This window comes from Mixophyes fleayi, chromosome 11 (assembly GCF_038048845.1).
Source record: "Mixophyes fleayi isolate aMixFle1 chromosome 11, aMixFle1.hap1, whole genome shotgun sequence".
Classification (NCBI taxonomy): Eukaryota; Metazoa; Chordata; class Amphibia; order Anura; family Limnodynastidae; genus Mixophyes; species Mixophyes fleayi.
Window position 1 is genome coordinate 27,446,958 of NC_134412.1, and position 20,351 is coordinate 27,467,308.

Below are 20,351 nucleotides of genomic sequence, written 5' to 3' on the forward strand. Positions count from 1 at the left end.
TTGCTTTGACTTTTCTCTGAATCCCAATAAAATGGTACATGTCATGGCTTTGTCAAGACAGAGAAACAGGAGGATGGTGCAGGAGGCAGAGGTGCCCTATCCCTATATCTTGGAAAGTGCACTATATAGAATAATAACATTTTTGGTTCAATCGAATGATAATCTAATCATGATAATGATAACAGAGACTGCAAACATGCCTTTATTTCTGCACACTACTATTTTGAATATATATATATATATATATATATATATATATATATATATATATATATATAATAAATGTGTGTGTGTGTGTGTGTGTGTGTGTCAAGAGATGAATATAGTGGATGGTATATTTCATGGTTTGAACTGGTTTAAGGGACCCTGGAGTAAATGAAGCAGAGTGGGTGGGCCTTCAATGTTTTTGGGTCAGTTCGGGTTATCTTCGTCAAGGCAACAAGTTGATTGACACGTTGCAACTGTGATCCTTAAATAAAAGGGTGTTGGTACTGAGAGAGACACCTGTTATTGTAAGTGGGACAAACCTTATACAACCATTGTGTTTGTGAGCTGGATGCTACGTTCCCACTATAAGATGAGAGGACGTTTATATGATTTAGAGCCAAACAAGCTAGGATGTTGTTGTTGTTTTTTTATTTTATTTTTCCTGTTGCTTGCTCATTAATTGCTCAATAAAACAATCTACGGAACAGTTGTTACAGACTGCTTTTGTTACTGTGTGTCATTGTCTACCCCAGAGGATGGCATCTGCTACTTAATTTTGTCACTATGGGGGTACTGTAGAGTTGGACGTAAATTTTACTGTGCATGGTTAGAGAGGAAGAACGGGGAGAGAATTGGTGGGCAGGCCGAGGCATAGTACAGTAAGGGCATGTTAATGTTTACATACTATGCTGAGGAGGAAGTAGACGCTGATAGGCCTCTAGGAGGCGTATCTGTTGAAGCTGCTTCCCCCTGGAACAAGAACCTAGCACAGACCTTCCTGTGTTTTTAAAGACAAGTAAATAAATTAGAAACACAAATATGGGCAGGAACCCTAAAAACGCATACCCAGCCCTTGTTCTTCCATCCTAGACTGGTACCGACAAAATGGGGCATTGACCATGGGTGCATCCAAAATTACCAGTAGCAGCCAAGGCTGATGGCATTTTAGCAGGGAAACAAAACAGTCAGCAATGGACCTACCCCTAGGATTAACCAACCATGTGCTGAAAAGCACTAGGGCTATTCATACACCCTTTGAGTGGTGGGTGTGGGCTAATTTAGTAAAAAATAGATTTAATTAAGCTTTTTGTCTGGTGCACTAAGGTCCCAACATGCCCAGACCGCCATTAAGAGATTGGGTATGTTGGCACTTGTAACACTACAAGTGCCAGCATACCCAAGGCTGCCATACCATGGCACCCAAGGCCTGCTTGGATCTGTAGTACACCAGGGAAAATGTAAATAATACACAGACACCGGATTAAAAAAATAATTTCATTGCAATTCACCATTTTATTGCTCATCTAGATCCAGGCTGGCACAGATCCTCATCTTGGTAACTTAAAAAACCTTAAGTGACATCGCAGTAGTATTATCACCAGTGAGCCCTTAGCGGTTAAGCAGTATTTATAACCAGGGGATTTCCCATGGTCTGAGTTCAAGATGTGGGAAATCCCTCAGTTATAAATATAACTACATAACCGCTAAGAGCTACTTTTATAGAAATATGTGTGTTTAATATTGTTAAAGTATGTTAAAAAATAAACTAATATATATATATATACACATGTTTATATTAACCTTAACTTAATAGTCTATATAAATTGTAACCCTGATATTATATCCCAAGGTTTAACCCTACATAACCATCTTTTAAGTTCTAATCCAAGACTAAATCCTAAACGGAAATCTGCCTCAAGCTCTAAAAATACCCAAGAGTTCTAAAAGCGCTCTTATCTCACTCCCTCAAATCCTAAACATGCAGCAAGCCAAGAAAACTTCTACTGGAACTATAAAAATACATTTTGTGTTCTACTGCTCTTTTCAGAAAACTAAACACTCTTTTTTTTTTTTTTTTTTTTTTTTTTTCTTTTATTGAAAGACTGGAATGGTGCACTCAAAAAACCAAAGTGTGCACCAAAAGATCTGAAAAAACATAAAAAAACGTGCAAAAATTGGGCACGGAACTTCAGGCCCTCCTCAAAAGACGACAGGCCCCTCTATCCCGAACCCGGAGATCAAAAAGTGATTTAGGGGCCAAGGATCTTCAAACTCAACCCAACTCACAATTGAAAGTGGCGAATGTAAAGAGAAATAAATAGGTCCCTCAGGCTGGGCATATTACAGTTTTCCTGCCCGGGCCAGGGCAAAGGAAGTAAGTGCAGACAAAAAGGTCGGACTAGTGCAAAAACCAGCGTGATCAAGTCGTGCATCAGTATATCAATAAATCAGAGGCAGAACTAGTGAGCTGTGGGCCCTGGTGAAGGGAAGTGGGGAGGAGTGAACCGGGGCCCCCAACCCTCGTCATCTGCCATACAGCAGTCCCCATTACCTCCAAGGGCCCTGATGCACCGCACCTACCGCCAGGGGCAGGGGGGGGGGCATCCCGCCCCCTGGGCCAGTCCCACAGTGGTCTACCTTGGGCCGGTTCACTGGGCCACCTGCATTTTTTTCCATTTAAAATAGGCTGCTGAGTCGAGTCCTGCCCCCCAGGCTAAAATTTGCTAGCCCTGCCCTCCCTGCCGCACCAATGGTATTTCCGCCACAGCAATGAATCCCATGTACATTAAGCGCGATACCTTCATTGTCGGCACTCACCAGCATATGATGACAGCTGCTACACAGCTCCAGGTAATACAACAGACACGGTTGCTCTTAGAGTCGTCTTCTTCGTGAGAACTGCAGCAGCAGAATCTGATTAAATACACACAGATTAAGACAAGGCTGATGGCCAGGCAGAGTCCAGCAATGCCGACTAAGAAAAGAAGAGCCTAGAGAAAAACAGAAGAAAAAACATTATTAGGAGCTGCAAAGCGTAAAATCGATGGCTCCTCAGCTGTCGTAGAACTAATTCCCAGCATGCCTTGTCAGCATTTGGCTTGCACGACATGTAAATACTTGTAGTTCCGCAACAGCTGTAGAGCCAGTGGTTGTCAGTGGCTACTGTAACACAACCAGAATAGTGTTATGTATGAGTACGGTTTTATGAAGCCTATATTTCAGTATCAGTAATAAGCAGTTGGGTTCAACTATAACTCCCAGCACAAAATTACGCTGCCTTTCATTCTGTACACAGTGTAGGCAAAAAACTCCAAAACACATACACAATAAAACCACTTTATGTGATCCTGTCAATGTTTCCCTGTCTATGGCTTTAAAACTAATCAACAAGGCTACGGGTGGCATCACACAGATGCATTTTACGCTAACGAGTTTGCAGCTTTAGAAGCGTTGATGCTCAATTTTTACAGTGTTTTTATTACAGCTCATGATGAGTGCTAAAAATAATCCGTGTGACAGGGACTATGCAAAACATTATATATTTTCTACTGGAGAGCATTTTTATTCAGTGCTTTGGACACTTGTCCGAAATGCTGCTGTAAGTGGTTTAATAACCGCTCGAGAGATTAAACTACTCGTTTGACATTCTCTCCGTTTTACTCATTAAATTAAACTGCATGATTTGAACCTATTATAAGCTGTGCTTTAAACGCAAAGTGGAAAACGCCTGTGTGACGCAACCCCATAACTGTTCACCGGAGAACACTACCAGATTACTTGGCTACAAATTAGCTAGAACTAGAAATTATCTTGTTTATGTGATTTATAAGACACAAAGATCACTCAAGGACCCAAGTGACCACATGAGCATCATTCAAGCTATGCACCTGACAAGTTACTGTACTCCTACAGGGGCAAACGCAGGATTTGTAGAGGGGGGTGTCCACACCACGCCGCCACTGGAAGTGGCCAGCATGCATGGGGGTGTGGCTATAATTTTAGACAGTGCTTGGCTGCTCTCCAACTCTTCCTATCCCCATAATATACATGGGCAATGCTGCGTGCACTACTGTTAGGTGCAGCTCTCCCTTTTCAAGCAGAGCCGTTTGAAGAGTGGGCAGGGTCCAGCCACCTCAATTATACAGTGCCCCAGGCTTGGAGGGGGTTTCCAGGCACTAGGCCTCCCCCCCCCTCGGTTTGCCTATGTCCTATTGGCTGAACAACTTATGAGTTGCGAGCTTCTGGTGTCTATTGTTTCACAAATTCCCTTCTCTTTTAATCAGCAGGTTCAATGCTCATGTATGTTTTTTAGGAGAATACCAATGTACTCCAATGAAACTGCATAAAGAGATGTAATGATAGGAAAACTAGTTTTAAATTAGAAGGTAACCAAAAAGATATATCGCACAGACACTGAAAGAGTCAGCTGCTGTATACAGCTTCCACGTTCATCATTATTATTACAATAGAGCATCATGTTCTAGGGAAGTTAATCGGGGCTCCTTTATGATAGGGACAGTGATATCATTGCTCCTACGTTAACGCTATATTTTGAATGACAAGTGGGCAGCCATATATACAGTTCATACATGGTGGCTAGACAGCGGGAGGATAAGGGACCATAAGCGGAATGAGAGCAGCGCATATTTTGCACATTGAGTAGAACGACGGTATGTAAGCTTGATAAGCAGCCTTCATATTTAAGTAAGTCAGATAGGTTGGACCCTGATGTGTTCTTAAACCGTTTCACAAACCTATAGACATAAAGCCACCCCATCCTTTATTTTTAATAACATTTAATTATACATCGCTAACATTCAGGCGCGGGCTGGCGAATCTCAGCCCGGGGGGCACACAGGCGGCCGCATCACATGACACGCGATGCGGCCGCGTCATTGAAGACGCGGCCACGTCGCCTGTCATGTGATGCGGCCGCCTGTGCGCTGACACGGCCGCATCGCGTGTTTAGCAATGCGGCCGCAGGTAAATATTAAAGAAAACGTGCATTCACGGGGGAGGGGGCCGGCCCGAACAGTGGTCAGACGGATCGGCCCCGGGGACAGATGCCCCCTGCCACTCGCCCCAGCCTGCCCCTGTTAACATTTTATGCAGCACTTTACAGAGAATGACTAATCATGTTTATCAGTCTCTTCCTCAGGGGAGTTTATAGTCTAGATTCTTTACTGCACACTTCAAACCTACCACGGAAACACAGGGAGAACATAAAAACACCACTGTGCCTCTTATAGACTCGATGTTTTAATGCTTTTCTATTTGTAATTAGCTGACATTTACCACTAGTAGTTCTGTACAGCTGGGTGCTGGCTCTCCGCTGGTATTATTACTACATCGTTAGATGGGATTCTGGGCTCCTTCTTTCCTGGTCTCCCCTGACATTATTAATGTACTATTATTATTAATATTATTATTATTATTATTATTATTATTATTATATAATGACCTTATCCCTGATGACACTATTCCTACTAATACACCCTCACAGCTGTCCCAATCGCCACTCTAAGCCACACTCACTTCTCTTGTTTCAGCTGTGCCCTCTTCCACTTAGAATCACCATCATCATTTATTTATTTATATAGCGCCACTAATTCCGCAGCGCTGTACAGAGAACTCACTCACATCAGTCCCTGCCCCATTAGAGCTTACAGTCTAAATTCCCTAACACACACACACACACACACACACACACACACACAGACTAGGGTCAATTTAATAGCAGGCAATTAACCTACCAGTGTGGGAGGAAACCGGAGCACCCGGAGGAAACCCACGCAAACACAGGGAGAACATACAATCTCCACACAGATAAGGCCATGGTCGGGAATTGAACTCATGACCCCAGTGCTGTGAGGCAGAAGTGCTAACCACTGAGCCACCATGAATATAAGTTCTAATGAGCAGGATCCTTCATACCCTTTGTTTTCATGTCTGAGTTTATTTTGTCTACCTTGTATGTCCCTGTTTTATGTATGTATCTATGATAATAATAATAATAATAATGTACTATACTTTAACTGAGAAAATATTATTAATTTAATGCATTTGAGTCAAGTGACAGAAATTGCAATGACCAAAATAAGATTTCTCAAAACTTGACCCATTTAATAAACTTCATGCTATACCTGCTGATACAAAGGCAATGACTTTGAGAATGAGTAATTTATATGACTCACACTTGGCATGCTGCTGAATTGGACGCTTGAAGCACTTAGTAAGAGCAGATAGTGAGGGCAGCCACTAAATCATCCAGAATAGTCATCGTAATTCTGAATGTAAACAGGAATTGTGTTTGAAAACTACACTGTGTATAATGGCCCTACAAAGTTGTGTATCAAAGCCGTCTGCTGAAAAACTGGGTCAACATTGTAGTTTGGAAACTGAATGACAATTAATGCATTAAAGGCTCCCTTCTTCCGAGATCTCTCTCTCTCTCTCTCTTCTCTAATTATACTTGATTCACTTTTCCAGAATACACCGCTACACGGCTGCTTTTTAATGTTTTTATTAAGAAACGTGTATTGAGAGTTACATATCTGGTTTAAGATTATTGTATACAGAGAACGCACTGTTACGTGTTTTGATGAGAAATTCCATATTTGATTCAGCACAAGCAAAAAAAAAATGCTCTCCAACAACAACAGCAACAATGTCACCAATTAAAATAACATTACAAACACTGCATCCTTCTCCTTTAAACGTAGATGTTAATATTTTTATATAAATAGTTTATGTTTTATTAATGCAGAAATCTGGAATTTCAAGTTATATCTTAGCCAGCTGGAGTTTGCCTTAAATCTGTCTAAGCATATCCATGGATTTAAATGCTCCACAGGTTAAACCGCGGTGTTTTCCAACTCCAGTCCTCAGGGACCCCTAACAGTGCATGTTTTCCATATCTCTTTGCTGGAACACAGGTGTATTCATTATTAACTGACACATTTTGAAAGATCCACAGGTGATACTAATTATTTCACTGGTCACCTGGAAAACCTGCACTGTTAGGGGTCCCTGAGGACTGGAGTTAGGAAACAGTGGGTTAAAGTATAGCATTTTGACCAACTGTTATATTTATGGGTGGATAGCAGGTGCTTAAATACAACCAAGCCACAAGATATTGCACAAAAGCTGCTCAGCAAATATAAACAAAACACAAAACAATGCAGTACCTTGGACGACCATAAGGTGGCGCAGAATCCCTTCATTCAGACTATATACTTGTTGTACAATGTGGTTTGCAGACTATTCTAGGATTGGATTTATATACCCCACACCTGTGTGTATATTGATGGTATAAAGTAACACCATAACGTGTTGACGTGATGTGATTTGACAAAAGGTAAAGATGGAATAGTACTCATGAAAAGCTGACTCTGTGCAATTTCCTATCCTACTACACCTTTTACCTATGGACGGGAGAACTTGGAGCAACAGTCATGATCACTAAACATGACTATCATGTGGTGTGTAAAGCGTTACGTAATATATTGGCACTGTATAAATAAATGATGATGATGATGATAGTTAGTGTTTATTACTTACAACTATTTAATAAATACCAGCATAAGAAGCCCAGAGAGTAGAATTGCATGTTGTAAGTAAAATTAATGTTTCAGTAAAAGTTTATAAATATTGGAATATAAGCACAAAAAAAAAAAAATCATAAGGAAATCTTTAGGACCTTGAACTAGCCCTGGAAACCGGGGATATTTAGCAGAAATGAAATTGTAATGGAAGTTGTTTTAAAAAAAAATAATTCATTTTTACTGTTTCTAAAAGGGCTAGATATTCCTAAGTGAATTATATGACTTATTATGATAGTCTGGTAGGCTTAACATCAGAGGAGTATGCCTTGCCAGGGCGGTGGTCACATGACTGAACGTGAGCAGCATGTGAAATTGGCCAGTTGTTTCCATCGACTAAAGAATGTGTCTATATGCTGTCCACATGCTTGTTTTACATTAGTATGTTTCTTACGCATTCTACATGGGTGACCTATGATTGTGTTTTCTTTAGAATATTGAAGTATTGAGCTTCTAAATGTTTTCCTGCATTTATTCTTATAAACAAAAAAACACGTGAAAACATCTCATTAAAACGCATGTCTTTATTGGCAACATTGAGATCTTAAATAACTATAAAATGCAGCACTGAATTATGCACATGACAGATATAAACAAAAATGCACTAAAACACAATACAGGGTGATTCAAAAGTCGCAGTACACCCTTTTATTTCAAAAACTCTACAGGAAATTGGGAAACCTGAATACTCCAGTAAGGTATGGGTGACGTGGTCTATCTTTTACGGTATGTACCAAACATGGGCGCCATCTTGAAATCGGCCAATCGGCCCAATTCCTGTAGAGTTTTTGAAATAAAAGGGTGTACTGCGACTTTTGAATCACCCTGTAGTTTGGTAAATGCAGGTAACAAAACTAGCCTATAGAGTACACAACTGCATGTACATTTTGTATGGATTGTAACATAGTAACAGACATAAAGACAATGAGGCTGGTGCAAAGTGGGACGCATGCCAGTTTGAGTAATGTATCTTTTGTGAAATCACTCTGCATATGCCCAAAAAGTGGGCGCACGCATATGCTTCTATGCAGGCAAGTCTTACGCCCACCTATGCCTGGAGAGGTAGAACAGGGGAGAGAAGGGGTATGTAATCACAGGCCAACTTCACTAAATGTATTTCTCGCAAATACGGCTCATGCAGACCTGCAGAAACACACATATATGCCTGTTAGGAGGTGTATCTTTTGCACCTGCTACGGGGCAAACGCAGGATTTGTAGAGGGGGGTTTCCAAACCACGTCGACCGTGCATGACCAGCATGGTGGCTATAATATTAGACAGTGCTTGGCTGCTCTCCAACTCTCCCTATCCCCATAATATACATGGGCAATGCTGCGTGCACTACTGTTAGGTGCACCCAGCTCTCCCTTTTCAAGCAGAGCCGTGTGAAGCGGGGGCAGGGTCAAGCCACCTCAATTATACAGTGCCCCAGGCTTGGAGGGGGGTTTCCAGGCACTAGGAACCCTCCCTCGGTTTGACTCTGTGCTATAGGGCAAGTGCGCTGATGATGATGACTTACTGTAAGTTGGCAAATAAGCTGCTGATGCAGAACCGGATGTATACGGCATTGCATATTGATAGAAATACACTAATTTCCATGCTCTTATTTAAGAGAACGTTACTCCAGTTTCGCATCAGTCCCAATGTTCCAAAAAATGCTGATGTAACCACATAGTTGGCTACTCTCCTGGATTATACGGGAGACTCCCGAGAGAGCAGTGTTACCTCTCGCGTCTGCCCACTTCTCTTGTGCAGTGGATAGGGGCGGAGGCTAATGACACAATTCACAGCGAATTGCATCATCCTAGCCCCTGATGACGTAATCTGCTCTGCTACGCCCCTCACACTCGGCAACAGAATCTCCCAGAGGGGAGATCCAAAAGATTGTCAGGTATGTGTAACCACCTCCCATTTCTAGTTGTGCTTCTTCAGTATCAGTCAAGAAGCTATTCATGTTCAACAGTTGAAATTAGATAATGATAAATCCTGACTGAAGCAGCTCCGAAAAATGAGATTGTAATTATTTTATGAAGTAGAAGGATATTTCTGAAATATACATTTCTTTTACGTAAGGATGAAGTCAATCTTTTTTCATTTTATTAAATATAAATATAATTCTTATCTATGCTTAGTACACTTCTCACTTCTTGCAATTCATTTATTTTAAACGTTAACACCTTTTGTTGAACAGAGTTTCATTTAAAAGTAGAAACGGGTAGAATAAAAGTTAGATTGGAAATGTGATCTCCTCTTTGCATGACTATAATGAATGGATCACAGATGGAATATTGTGCTGCATAAAATAAAATTAGTCATGTTGATACATCACATTCATGCTTGGAGAATTCATCTATCAACATTGCACTTCTGTTTAATTTGGCCCTGCTAAATAGATATTTTATATCAAGACATATAAGGATTCATCTGACTATTACAAAATGCAAATGTTGCAGTTGCCCCCCCATGATTTCTGTTGGGTGGGCAAAGACTGTGAAACTTTATTAAATGATAGATTGTTTTAGTATAAGTAACAAATGTTCTTTAATATAGTAGATGTAATACAGATTGGTTGATTTGTTTATTTAAAAAACTCTAAGGGCTAGATTTACTAAGCTGCGGGTTTGAAAAAGTGGGGATGTTGCCTATAGCAACCAATCAGATTCTAGCTTTCATTTATTTAATACCTTCTACAAAATGACAGGTAGAATCTGATTGGTTGCTATAGGCAACAATCCCACTTTTCCAAACCCGCAGCTTAGTAAATCTAGCCCTAAGTGTTGCGTTCATAAACATTTAATAAATAACCTGTATTGATGATGAACAACTATTCACTTTATGTTTATCCTGAATTTCGTGCGGTGCGTCCAGTAACAAACATGAGATAAAGCAATTTAAATTTATAGCACAGACCATAACCAGTGAGGCAGTGACTATAGATTTACAAATACTCCCAATCAAATGAGATTAGGCTGTCAATCAAATCTGAATAAAAACTAGGTTAATTACTATGAAAAATGTAAATATTTAAGATGAACAATTGAATTTATATATCTTTCTTACAGCTATTGAACTAATTGGTATTATTATTATTATTATTATTATTATTATTATTATTATTTATTTATTTATAAAGCGTCACAGATTCCGTAGTGCTGGATGCAGAAGCAAGTAACAAATAGAAGAGGTAATACATATAAGTATGAGTAATGCTATGGGGACTCACACAGAGTGCAGCAAAAGACGGGACTAGACGTACGAGGGACAGTAGACAGATGTGGGACAATAGGTAAAGAGGGCCCTGCCTGCGAGAGTTTACATTCTAGAGGGGAGGTGGTGAGAAGACAATAGGGCCACCTGGGAGAAAATGGAGATGGCAGCAACGGAAGAGGAGGTGATGGAAAGAATGGTTAGGAGGTGGTAGGATAGACGAACTTAAAAAGGTGCATTTTGAGTGAGCGTTGAAGGACTGAAAGTTGGGGGAGAGTCAGGTGTTTATAAGGGCTTTGTAAGTGAGGGTAAGGAGCCTGAACTGAATTCTGAAATGGATAGGGAGCCAATGAAGGGATTTAGGAGAAGCAGAAGAGATGTGGTAGGAGAGGAAGATGAGCCTAGCCGCAGCATTCTGTATGGTTTGAAGGTCAGAAATGTGAGGGTCGGGAAGGCCAGTGACAGGGATGTTGCAATAGGCGAGACAAGAAATGATGAGTGAATGGACCAGGATTTTGGTTGCTTCCTGAGAGAGGAAGGGATGAATTTTCATGATGTTACAGAGGGGGAAATGGCAGGATTTGGTGAGGGACTGGCTATGAGGGGTAAAGCTGAGGGCTGATTCAAGGGTGATTCCAAGACTGCAGGCTTGTGTGACAGGAAAAAGAGTGATGTTGCCAACCAAGAGGAATTCATTTAATAATGTACTCAATGTACACAACAAAATACATTTTTGTCAACACCTGAAGCACTGACAAAAATGAACATAGAATTGGGGGTCTTTGTATATCTACAGTGACTGTTAGAACTATCGAAAAACGTGGTACCAAATGCAAGAAAAAGGGGCTCCAAGCCCCATTGTCCTTGGCCTTTTGCCCCCCCATGAAAATTTTCATCCCTATATGTATATGTATATGTGTATATATATATATATATATATATATATATATATATATATATATAGTAACAAAAGGAGGCATTTAGCTGGCAATATGCAGAGAAAGCAGGGAAGTAGAGTAAAACATTGGCACAGTTATGTACCTAGGTGGAGATTATACCAGGTAAAAACATATGTGTAGTTTAAAATTGGTTTACTTACATGATTTAAAAGCTGCTTCCTCTCAGCAAACAGACAGGGTGGGTCTGCTAGTCTAAACAGAGCCAGGGATGGGTGTTTCCTTTTAAAGAGAAGGTGGGTGTGTCACCTGTCCATCAAGCTAGGCCTGTGGGAGGAGTGTCAGGAATAAAACCCTTCTTTTCTCATTGTTCAGGGAGATCGACGCTGGGCTAGCTGGCTGATCTGGACAGAGAGCTGGACTATGTATAGTAAGCGTTGAGGGTCTCCATAATTGTTGTGCAAGTATACGGTGTCAAAACATTATTACCATCCTGACAATAAAGAACCATAAAAAGGAAGAAGTTGTATGCGTGCGCTTCTGCAGTAGCGGGCTCTTGCCACTATATATATATATATATATATATATATATATATATATATGTCTGTGTTTGACAAAAAAACTCCCAAAAAGTGTGTTTGGCTATAGGAAGAGCTAGTATAAGAGTCCCTGCTGTATAAATGGAGAGAGAAGGTTGGGCTCCATTCATAAGGCTGATTTCAGACTTTCCAGCAAGCTAGCAAGTTGCTAGTAATCAGGTGTTGCACCTGATGATGTGTTGTTTAAAGGCTGCAAGGCAGCTCATTCACTCTCTCAGCTCAGACCTGGGGAGGAGGTTGGATGCCTCCTGAGAGACACTGCAAATGGTGACCAATTAGCTCTATATTTTGTATTTGTGTGGGACAAAGGTCCTTTACAAGAGAGAGGTGTTCATGTGTGTTTAGTTGGTGACGGACAGGCAAGGTGTTTATTTTGAACTTAGGACTTGTGTGACTCATCTGCTGCTGTACACTACCATCTATCCCAGGAGATGACACTTGTTCCTCTAAAACGGTTACAATATATGTATGTGTTCTCAGGATCCATAACTTTAATTATATCAATTACACCAGGACTCTCTTGATTTTGGGGGTAATCTCAAAAAGCATCACATCGATGCGTTTGACCACGTGGTTGACACTGCACCATCTGCCATTCAACCATCTACAGCATTCCGTCATTATGAGCTAATGTAGGAGAAAACACATGATTATTTGACATCATTACTGTGCACACAGCAAATAAATGTGTACCAGAGGTGAGCAAAATTCATGAATCAAATCTTGAAGTGCAACAGGCTAGTTTGCAGAGATGCAAAGTTCCAGCAATACAATCTTCAAGTTCTGATTTTGTTTTACCATCTATAAGTAATTCTTTACTCTATTTGTATGTTGCATATTGATGAACTGAAAGTCTAAAATTTGAGCTGGAACGATGATCGTGTCCGTTTGTTCATGTGGTATGGTTGTGAAAGATAATAGATAGGGGGGAATACTGAGCGGAATAACACTGATAGGGGGCAACCCTACCAAACTCCACACCCAAATACGAGCAAGAAGTATATTCTGCAGAACATTCCTTTTTAAAGGCAAGGTGGGAGTGTCACCTGCCATTCAAGCTATGACTGTGGGAGGAGTGTTATGTATAAAAACATGTCTTTTTCATTGTTCAGTGCGACCCATGCCAGATAGTGACCGGTGTCTAGACAGAAGGACTGTGTTTAGTCGGTGTTAGGTTTCCTGGTGTCATCCTGATGGGAAATGTGCTAATATCTGTGAAGTGATCAATAAAAGAATCACCATAAGTGTATCTGTCATGTGTGAATATTTTTTCTTCTATATTCACTTATATACGGGACAGTGCTTTATTTGGTTATAACATGATCATAGCTATGTATTATTAACAACTAATAAACTTATCTATTTGTCTACATATTTTGTTGTGTGGTAGAACTCATATCAAAGTCTGCACTTAGCATGGGAATGTCGTAGTTGTTTTTTATGTTCCTTACATTGGGCGGTGCATATGCTGCCTTCTTGTTCTACAAACTCCTGTACTTTGGTGGAAAACAAGGTGCACCAACTCAAATCGAGATATGTAACGCCAAGCTGAATTTGTACCGTGCCTGTACAGATTAGCACATTGTAAATGACCTCATAAGTGGTCAGGTCAACATATCCAAGAGGGTGAAAAATTAAACAATTAAACCCAAAAATTTATATTTTCAGTTTAATATCTTATGGGATCTAGTTTCTACTTGTCACCGAATATTTCTTTGTTCCAAGGTGTTGTGGAACCGTACCTGTATATACATAGGGCACTTATTGTTTATGTGAATCGTTAGTGGGAGTGAGTTTCCCCCATTTCTGGGGCACATCTGATTGCACTTTTGGACAATTCTAGTGTCAGCATCGAATGCATGTTCAAACAATATACTAGAACATGGCATATAGGCATGTAACATTTTTTAAAGCTTGCTGATTGGATCATTTATATTCCATGCACTGTGATTGGCCTGATTCTCCAGTGGGGACTTTACTTGTGAATTTATTAGCAAATCAGGAGCGATTCTCTAATAGTTCTCCAGCAATAAATATCTCAAATTCATCCAGATATCAGAATTGATAGATTCGAGTCACCAACCTCGCTGATCACTATACTTATAATTTGTTTTGTCTCGGGTTAGAGCTTTATATCAGACATTTCAGAGCATGTATACAGTGGTAATAGCACATATTATTTTCAATTTGAAAAGAAAGTGAATGTGAGACTGTATGAACGAGTTTTTATCATTGTCTATCAGACAAGCAATAACATATTCACTGCTGACACAGGTGCCTGTGATTGTGTTGTTCCCTGTGGCATACTACAGACTTGATGCAATAGTTTGTAATTACAAAAAACAAGGAACACATACTGTTGCCTAAAAGGAAGTAAAGGCAACTAGGATGAGTAACTCAGCACTTAAAGTGTGTCTGATTTTTTCAAGTTATAAAAATACATGTGAGAAGTAGTAAGATGCAACAAAATACAGCTCAGACTATTAATACTTAATTATACATGCATGTATTATTATTATTATTATTATCCTTTATTTATTAGGCGCCACAAGAGTTCCACAGCGCCGTACATAGCACAAAAAGTAGACTAAACAAGGTGACACATTACAAACGGTTAACAAAAAATACCAAAACTTCAGAGACTCCAGGCAGGCTAATGCAGTAAAGACGGAGCAGAAGAGCAGGTATGGAGAACAGAGGGAAGAGGGCCCTGCTCAAATGAGCTTACATCCTAAAGGAGGGTAGACAGATCTCAGGCACACAGGGAGCAAGTTGAAGTAAGTGGGGAGAGAACAGGGGGGGGCGGGAGGAGAGAGGGGAAGAACAGGTGGAGGAGAGGTTAGGTGGAAGGTTGGTAAGCCTTTAGGAACAGGTAAGTTTTGAGTGCCCTCTTGAAGGAGGACAGATTGGGAGAAAGATGGATGGAGCGAGGGAGGTCGTTCCAGTGAAGGGGGCAGCACGGGAGAAGTCTTGGATTCTGGAGTGGGAAGAAGTGATAAGGGTGGAGGAGAGGCGACGGTCATTGGCCGAGCGCAGGGAACGGGCAGGGGTGTGAATGGAGAGGAGGTTAGAGATATAGGGAGCAGTAGACTGGGAGAGAGCCTTGTAAGTGACGGTCAGGAGTTTGAAAAGGATTCTGTAAGGAATGGGGAGCCAGTGTAAGGCAAGGCAGAGAGGGGAGGCAGACGAGGAGCGGCGAGAAAGGAAGATGAATCTTGCAGCCGCATTGAGTATAGAGCGGAGGGGGGCGAGATGGGAATGGGGGAGGCCGGTAAGAAGGAGGTTGCAATAATCAAGGCGGGAGATGATGAGTGCGTGGATGATAGTTTTGGTGGCATCCTGGGAGAGGAAGGGCCAGATGCGGGCAATGTTGTGTAGCTGGTAGCGACAGGCTTGGGCGAGGGATTGGATGTGGGGGGCGAAGGAGAGAGAGGAGTCGAGGGTAACGCGCAGGCAGCGGAGTTGGGTGACAGAGGAGATGGTGGTATTGTTAACAGTGATCGAGAGGATGTGGTGGGCGGGGAGTCTAGGGGGAGGAAAGACCTCTTTAATGTACCTCTTTATAATTTCCTCTGATATCGCAAAGCAGGTCACGTTTTGCTGCCTAATAATTTCCTTACATCTATTGGTTGAATCAGTTCAGCCACTAATAAGTGAAAGTCTGGTATGTTGCCTGTTGCCAGAATTATAGCCATACAGACTCTCTTTACAAAACTGCTTTCTATTCATTCTTGATGGTATCATTTAAGTAGTTTATCCATACTTGCCAACTCTCCCGAAATTCCGGGTAGGTCTCCCGGACTCTCGGGAGAGCTGGCAATTCTCCCGCATCTGCCCACTTCCTAGTGAAGATTTTGGGCCTCCGTGGGGGCCAAAATTATGTGATTCGCCGAGCACTGTCCCCTCACGCCCATCTCCCCCCCCCCCCCAAAACTTCTGGAGGCCAACCTGGAAAGGTTGGCAACTATGAGTTTACCTGACTCATCATTCTAAACTTGATTTTTATGCTGAAGGACACACTTCTATAACAAAAAAAGTCAATCGCAGGAAATTCTGAGGTTGAAGAGAAAACAATAGTACCAAAAACTGTCCCCTTGATAAAAATTTAATTTGACTGATATTGAGATCCATTGTAGGAATATGTGGGGCTTTATTGTCTTGTACTTACCAGAAGTATACCTTTTGGTACATTTTAATACCCGAATCCTTGTAAATAGCTAGTACTTTCCTTAAGTTTTCTTGAATTGTAGCAACATTATAACATATTTGTGTTGTGCAAATAAATACATTGTTGCAGGTATATCTTATGCTTAACAATAGTAGTGGCCGAGTGATTTGGACTTACTAATACCGTCCTGTTGCTTGAGAAACAGTGCCCTGGTATCCGAGTAAATAATTTAATTGTACTGAATATTGGTTTGTAGTGAATCATTTTGTTTTATATCATACCCTATCTTCACCATCAGTAGTGCTTGTTTATGCCTTTGTTCTCCTATACAGTTAGGACATTAATGTAAGGAAATGAGTGACAAAGATTGACCCTTTAATACAGTCAAGTAGAGCTGAGTTTCGAAAAAATGGGAACTTAAACATCAAAGGGGCAGAGGGGTGAAGAAATCTGGCGCCTATTCATTAAGAATCTTAACTTGAGAAACTTCTTATTTCAGTCTCCTGGACAAAACCATGTTACAATGCAAGGGGTGCAAATTAGTATTCTGTTTTGCACATAAGTTAAATACTGACTGTTTTTTCATGTAGCACACAAATACTTGATCGCTTATTTGTACACTGACATTTAAAGTTGATATTTGTGTGCTACATGAAAAAACAGGCAGTATTTAACTTATGTGCAAAACAGAATACTAATTTGCACCCCTTGCATTGTAACATGGTTTTGTCCAGGAGACTGAAATAAGAAGTTTCTCAAGTTAAGATCCTTAATGAATCAGGCCCCTTGATGTTAAATTAAGGATGAATTCACCTTTATCTATTAGCCTGGCATTGAAGGCTAGGGGGCGCTATGAGCACATTAGCCAGGGGCAGCCTGAATCCGGCCCTGCCCACCAGAATAAGTTGCTTATATTAGGTGGTGCTCATATTTAGATGTGTTTTGAAACATTTCCAGACTCTGCAAGTTGAATAAGCCAGTTTTTTGAGCACATAACAACAAACAGACATATCATGTACGTGCAATAGGAAAAACATAAATAAAAAAATGTTTAATACAATGATTCACTAAAATGTGTCCACATTATTTTATTCCCATTTCACCATCACCTAATTAAACATTTTAATGAGTGCCTAACGAAGCAGAGAGAGGTGAGCATTAATGCTTCAATGCTTATTAAATCTTGCACAGTAGAAGACCCCGCAATATAATGCCTCTCGGGCATTGTATACTAAATCCTCCACTGTTACAAACTATGTGATATAATGAAGCTCTTTTCCCACAGTCAGACCGTTGGCTTATAAAGGCACCATTTAATTTGAGAAAATTCCCACACTAATAAATATGCATCAATATTGATTATGTTCTCTAGAGCAAAGTCCAGCTCTACCACATTACTGAAATCAATTCACTGTTTAATAGTGATGCCTATGTATAGCTCTCCAGCTGCACAAATGCTATTCATCTAAAGAAAGTAAAGTCGAAAAAAATATATAAATATATTCAATACAACACATGGAAAATTATACCAATTTATAGCTAGGCCCTATTCAGTGAAAATAACCACTACAACCAGCCCATGAGGTATATTTATTAAACTGTGGGTTTGGAAAAGTGGAGATGTTGCCTATAGCAACCAATTAGATTTTAGCTTTCATTTATTTAGTGCAATCCACAAAATGGCAGCTAGAATCTGATTGGTTGCTATAGGCAACATCTCCACTTTTCCAAACCCGCAGTTCAGTACTCCAAATGTTGTTTTTAGTTACCAAGCTTTACTGATATATGTTATTTATGGCATTAAAGAAAAAGGACAGTGGTTAGCACTTCTGGGTCTTGGGTTTACTTCTGACCCATGGTGCTATCTGAGGTTCCAGTTTCTTGCCATGGTTAAGAAATGATATTGTGAGCTCCACAGGTATACAGCACTGTGGAAGATGTTGATGTTATTTAAATAAAGGAGAATAATAATACATATGCACACCTCCCAACCATCCTGATTTCAGTGGGACAGTTCCGAATTTAGGGGTCTGTTCCGCTGTTCCGCCTGGGGACATGTTTGTCCTCTGGGTGGTAATGTTGGTGGTCTGGAGGGAGATATCTAATGGGCAGCCTAGCACTTTACAGCACTAGGCAGCCCAAAAACGACACAAAGTGACATGGCTATTCCCCCTGTCCAGCTGCTGGGGGCTTGAAAGTTAGGAGGTATGTATATAGCACAGGGTGCAATGACGCAGCATATGGATTGAGCCTCCAATAATGCAGTGTTCTCCCCAGAAAATATTGCCAGCTGGTTGGCATTAAGAAGCAATCGGGTGGGGGTAGTTACAATACTTTGCAATAATAATGAAAAGTGTTGGAGGTTATTGCCCACACCTGCCAGGACTGGTCAGCCTGGTGGTCAGTGGTCTAACACACACTGCTGGTTGTAGTGCTCACATAGTGCCTGTTATACTAGGAAATACAATGGTTTATTCCATTATAATAGGACTCTGGTGGGCTCCCGGGTAATAGGTGCTGGGTTGAACGCTGTATTGGACAACTGAGTGCCGTTGGTATGTAAACCTACATTACACAGTGAAACCATTTGCTATGTATCATTACTGAGTACAGATATTTATAACAAATATATAAATGTTCATCTTGGAAAGGAATACCTGCCATGCTAAATGATTCAAACTTCCACACCTTGCTACAGCCGGTACATGCAGCAGGAACTTCTTGCAGAACAGTTATATCCAAATTGTACTACTGCTTTCTTTTAACTGGTCTTGCCATTCAGTCACATTGACTAAGATGATGCTTATTGAGGTCACCAGTTTTATCATAACATACCCTTTCCATTGAACGTCACTAGTCATTTTAACATGGAGCTCATATAACTATTAGAATAGTTTGAATATATATATATTTCTGGACTTCATAAGGATACATTAAATGTAGAGCATAAAGCATACTTGCCAACTCTCCCTGAATGTCAGGGAGACTCCCTAAAATAGGGGTGATCTCCCTCACTCCCTGAAGAGTCTGGCATTCTCCCTGATGCTGAGCCAGTACAAGACGTGGTTGGTTTCGCCATCTGTGGCATGATGACACAGTTAAGAAATTGTGTCCTATGTCCATGTATTGATGCCTGTGGAGGTGGCTATTTTCATGGAGACCAAGATTTAATCAAAGACTGACAGGTAAGACAACATGACTTCAGTAATGGAGACAGAAATTTAAAAGATACTTCAGTCTCTAGAGATTCGTTAGCTGCTTTTCTTTAACGCATAGTTGCCTACTCTCCCGGAATGTCCGGGAGACTCACGCATTTCTGGGAGACCTCCCGGGTTCATGGGAGAGCAGGGCAACCTCCCGGGTTGTCGCCCCCGCAACAGATAAGTGGTGGGGCCAGGGCTTAATGATGCAAATATTGTGTCATCTTAGTCCCGCCCCCTGCTGTAATTGGCCAAAATTGTGACAATCATTTAGGGGGCAGGGCCAAAATGATGCAATTCGTCTCTCCCACCCTCGTGCACCCACCTCCCCTGGGATCTCCCTGAAGCCAACGAGGAAAAGTTGGCAAGTATGGTATAAAGGTCTGTCCAGACTATAGGAAAAGCAAAATATCAAGCAGATTTCTTTTTAAAAATTAATATTTCATATTATAATTATAATGTTTCAGGTTTTTCAGTTATTGTTTGCTCCCTTGGAAGTCAGACAGCATATAGAATGATTACCATACTTTTTCTGTAGTCTACTGTATCATATAGTGAACATAATTAAGTTGCTCTGATGCAGTACAGTTCAGTAGAGGCAGTTTAATTATGACATAATGTAATTCGAACCCTAATACAATTGCTAAACAGAAGCCAGTGCAGAGATGTGTTTGCTGTATTGTAAAAGAACA

General features: G+C 40.7%; 2 protein-coding genes across 5 annotated transcripts in view; one reads left to right on the forward strand and one right to left on the reverse strand.

The window, feature by feature from the left end:
• LOC142107222 (immunoglobulin superfamily member 1-like) overlaps positions 1-20,351 on the forward strand; it is a 196,929-nt gene that overhangs the window by 74,599 nt on the left and 101,979 nt on the right. The window lies entirely within an intron of this gene.
• Positions 1-20,351, reverse strand: part of TTYH1 (tweety family member 1) — a 110,581-nt gene that overhangs the window by 61,914 nt on the left and 28,316 nt on the right. For both annotated transcript variants that reach the window (XM_075190478.1, XM_075190477.1), the window contains exon 2: positions 2,806-2,978. In XM_075190478.1, the coding sequence (XP_075046579.1) occupies positions 2,806-2,978 (173 nt within the window). The remainder of the gene's footprint in view (positions 1-2,805; positions 2,979-20,351) is intronic.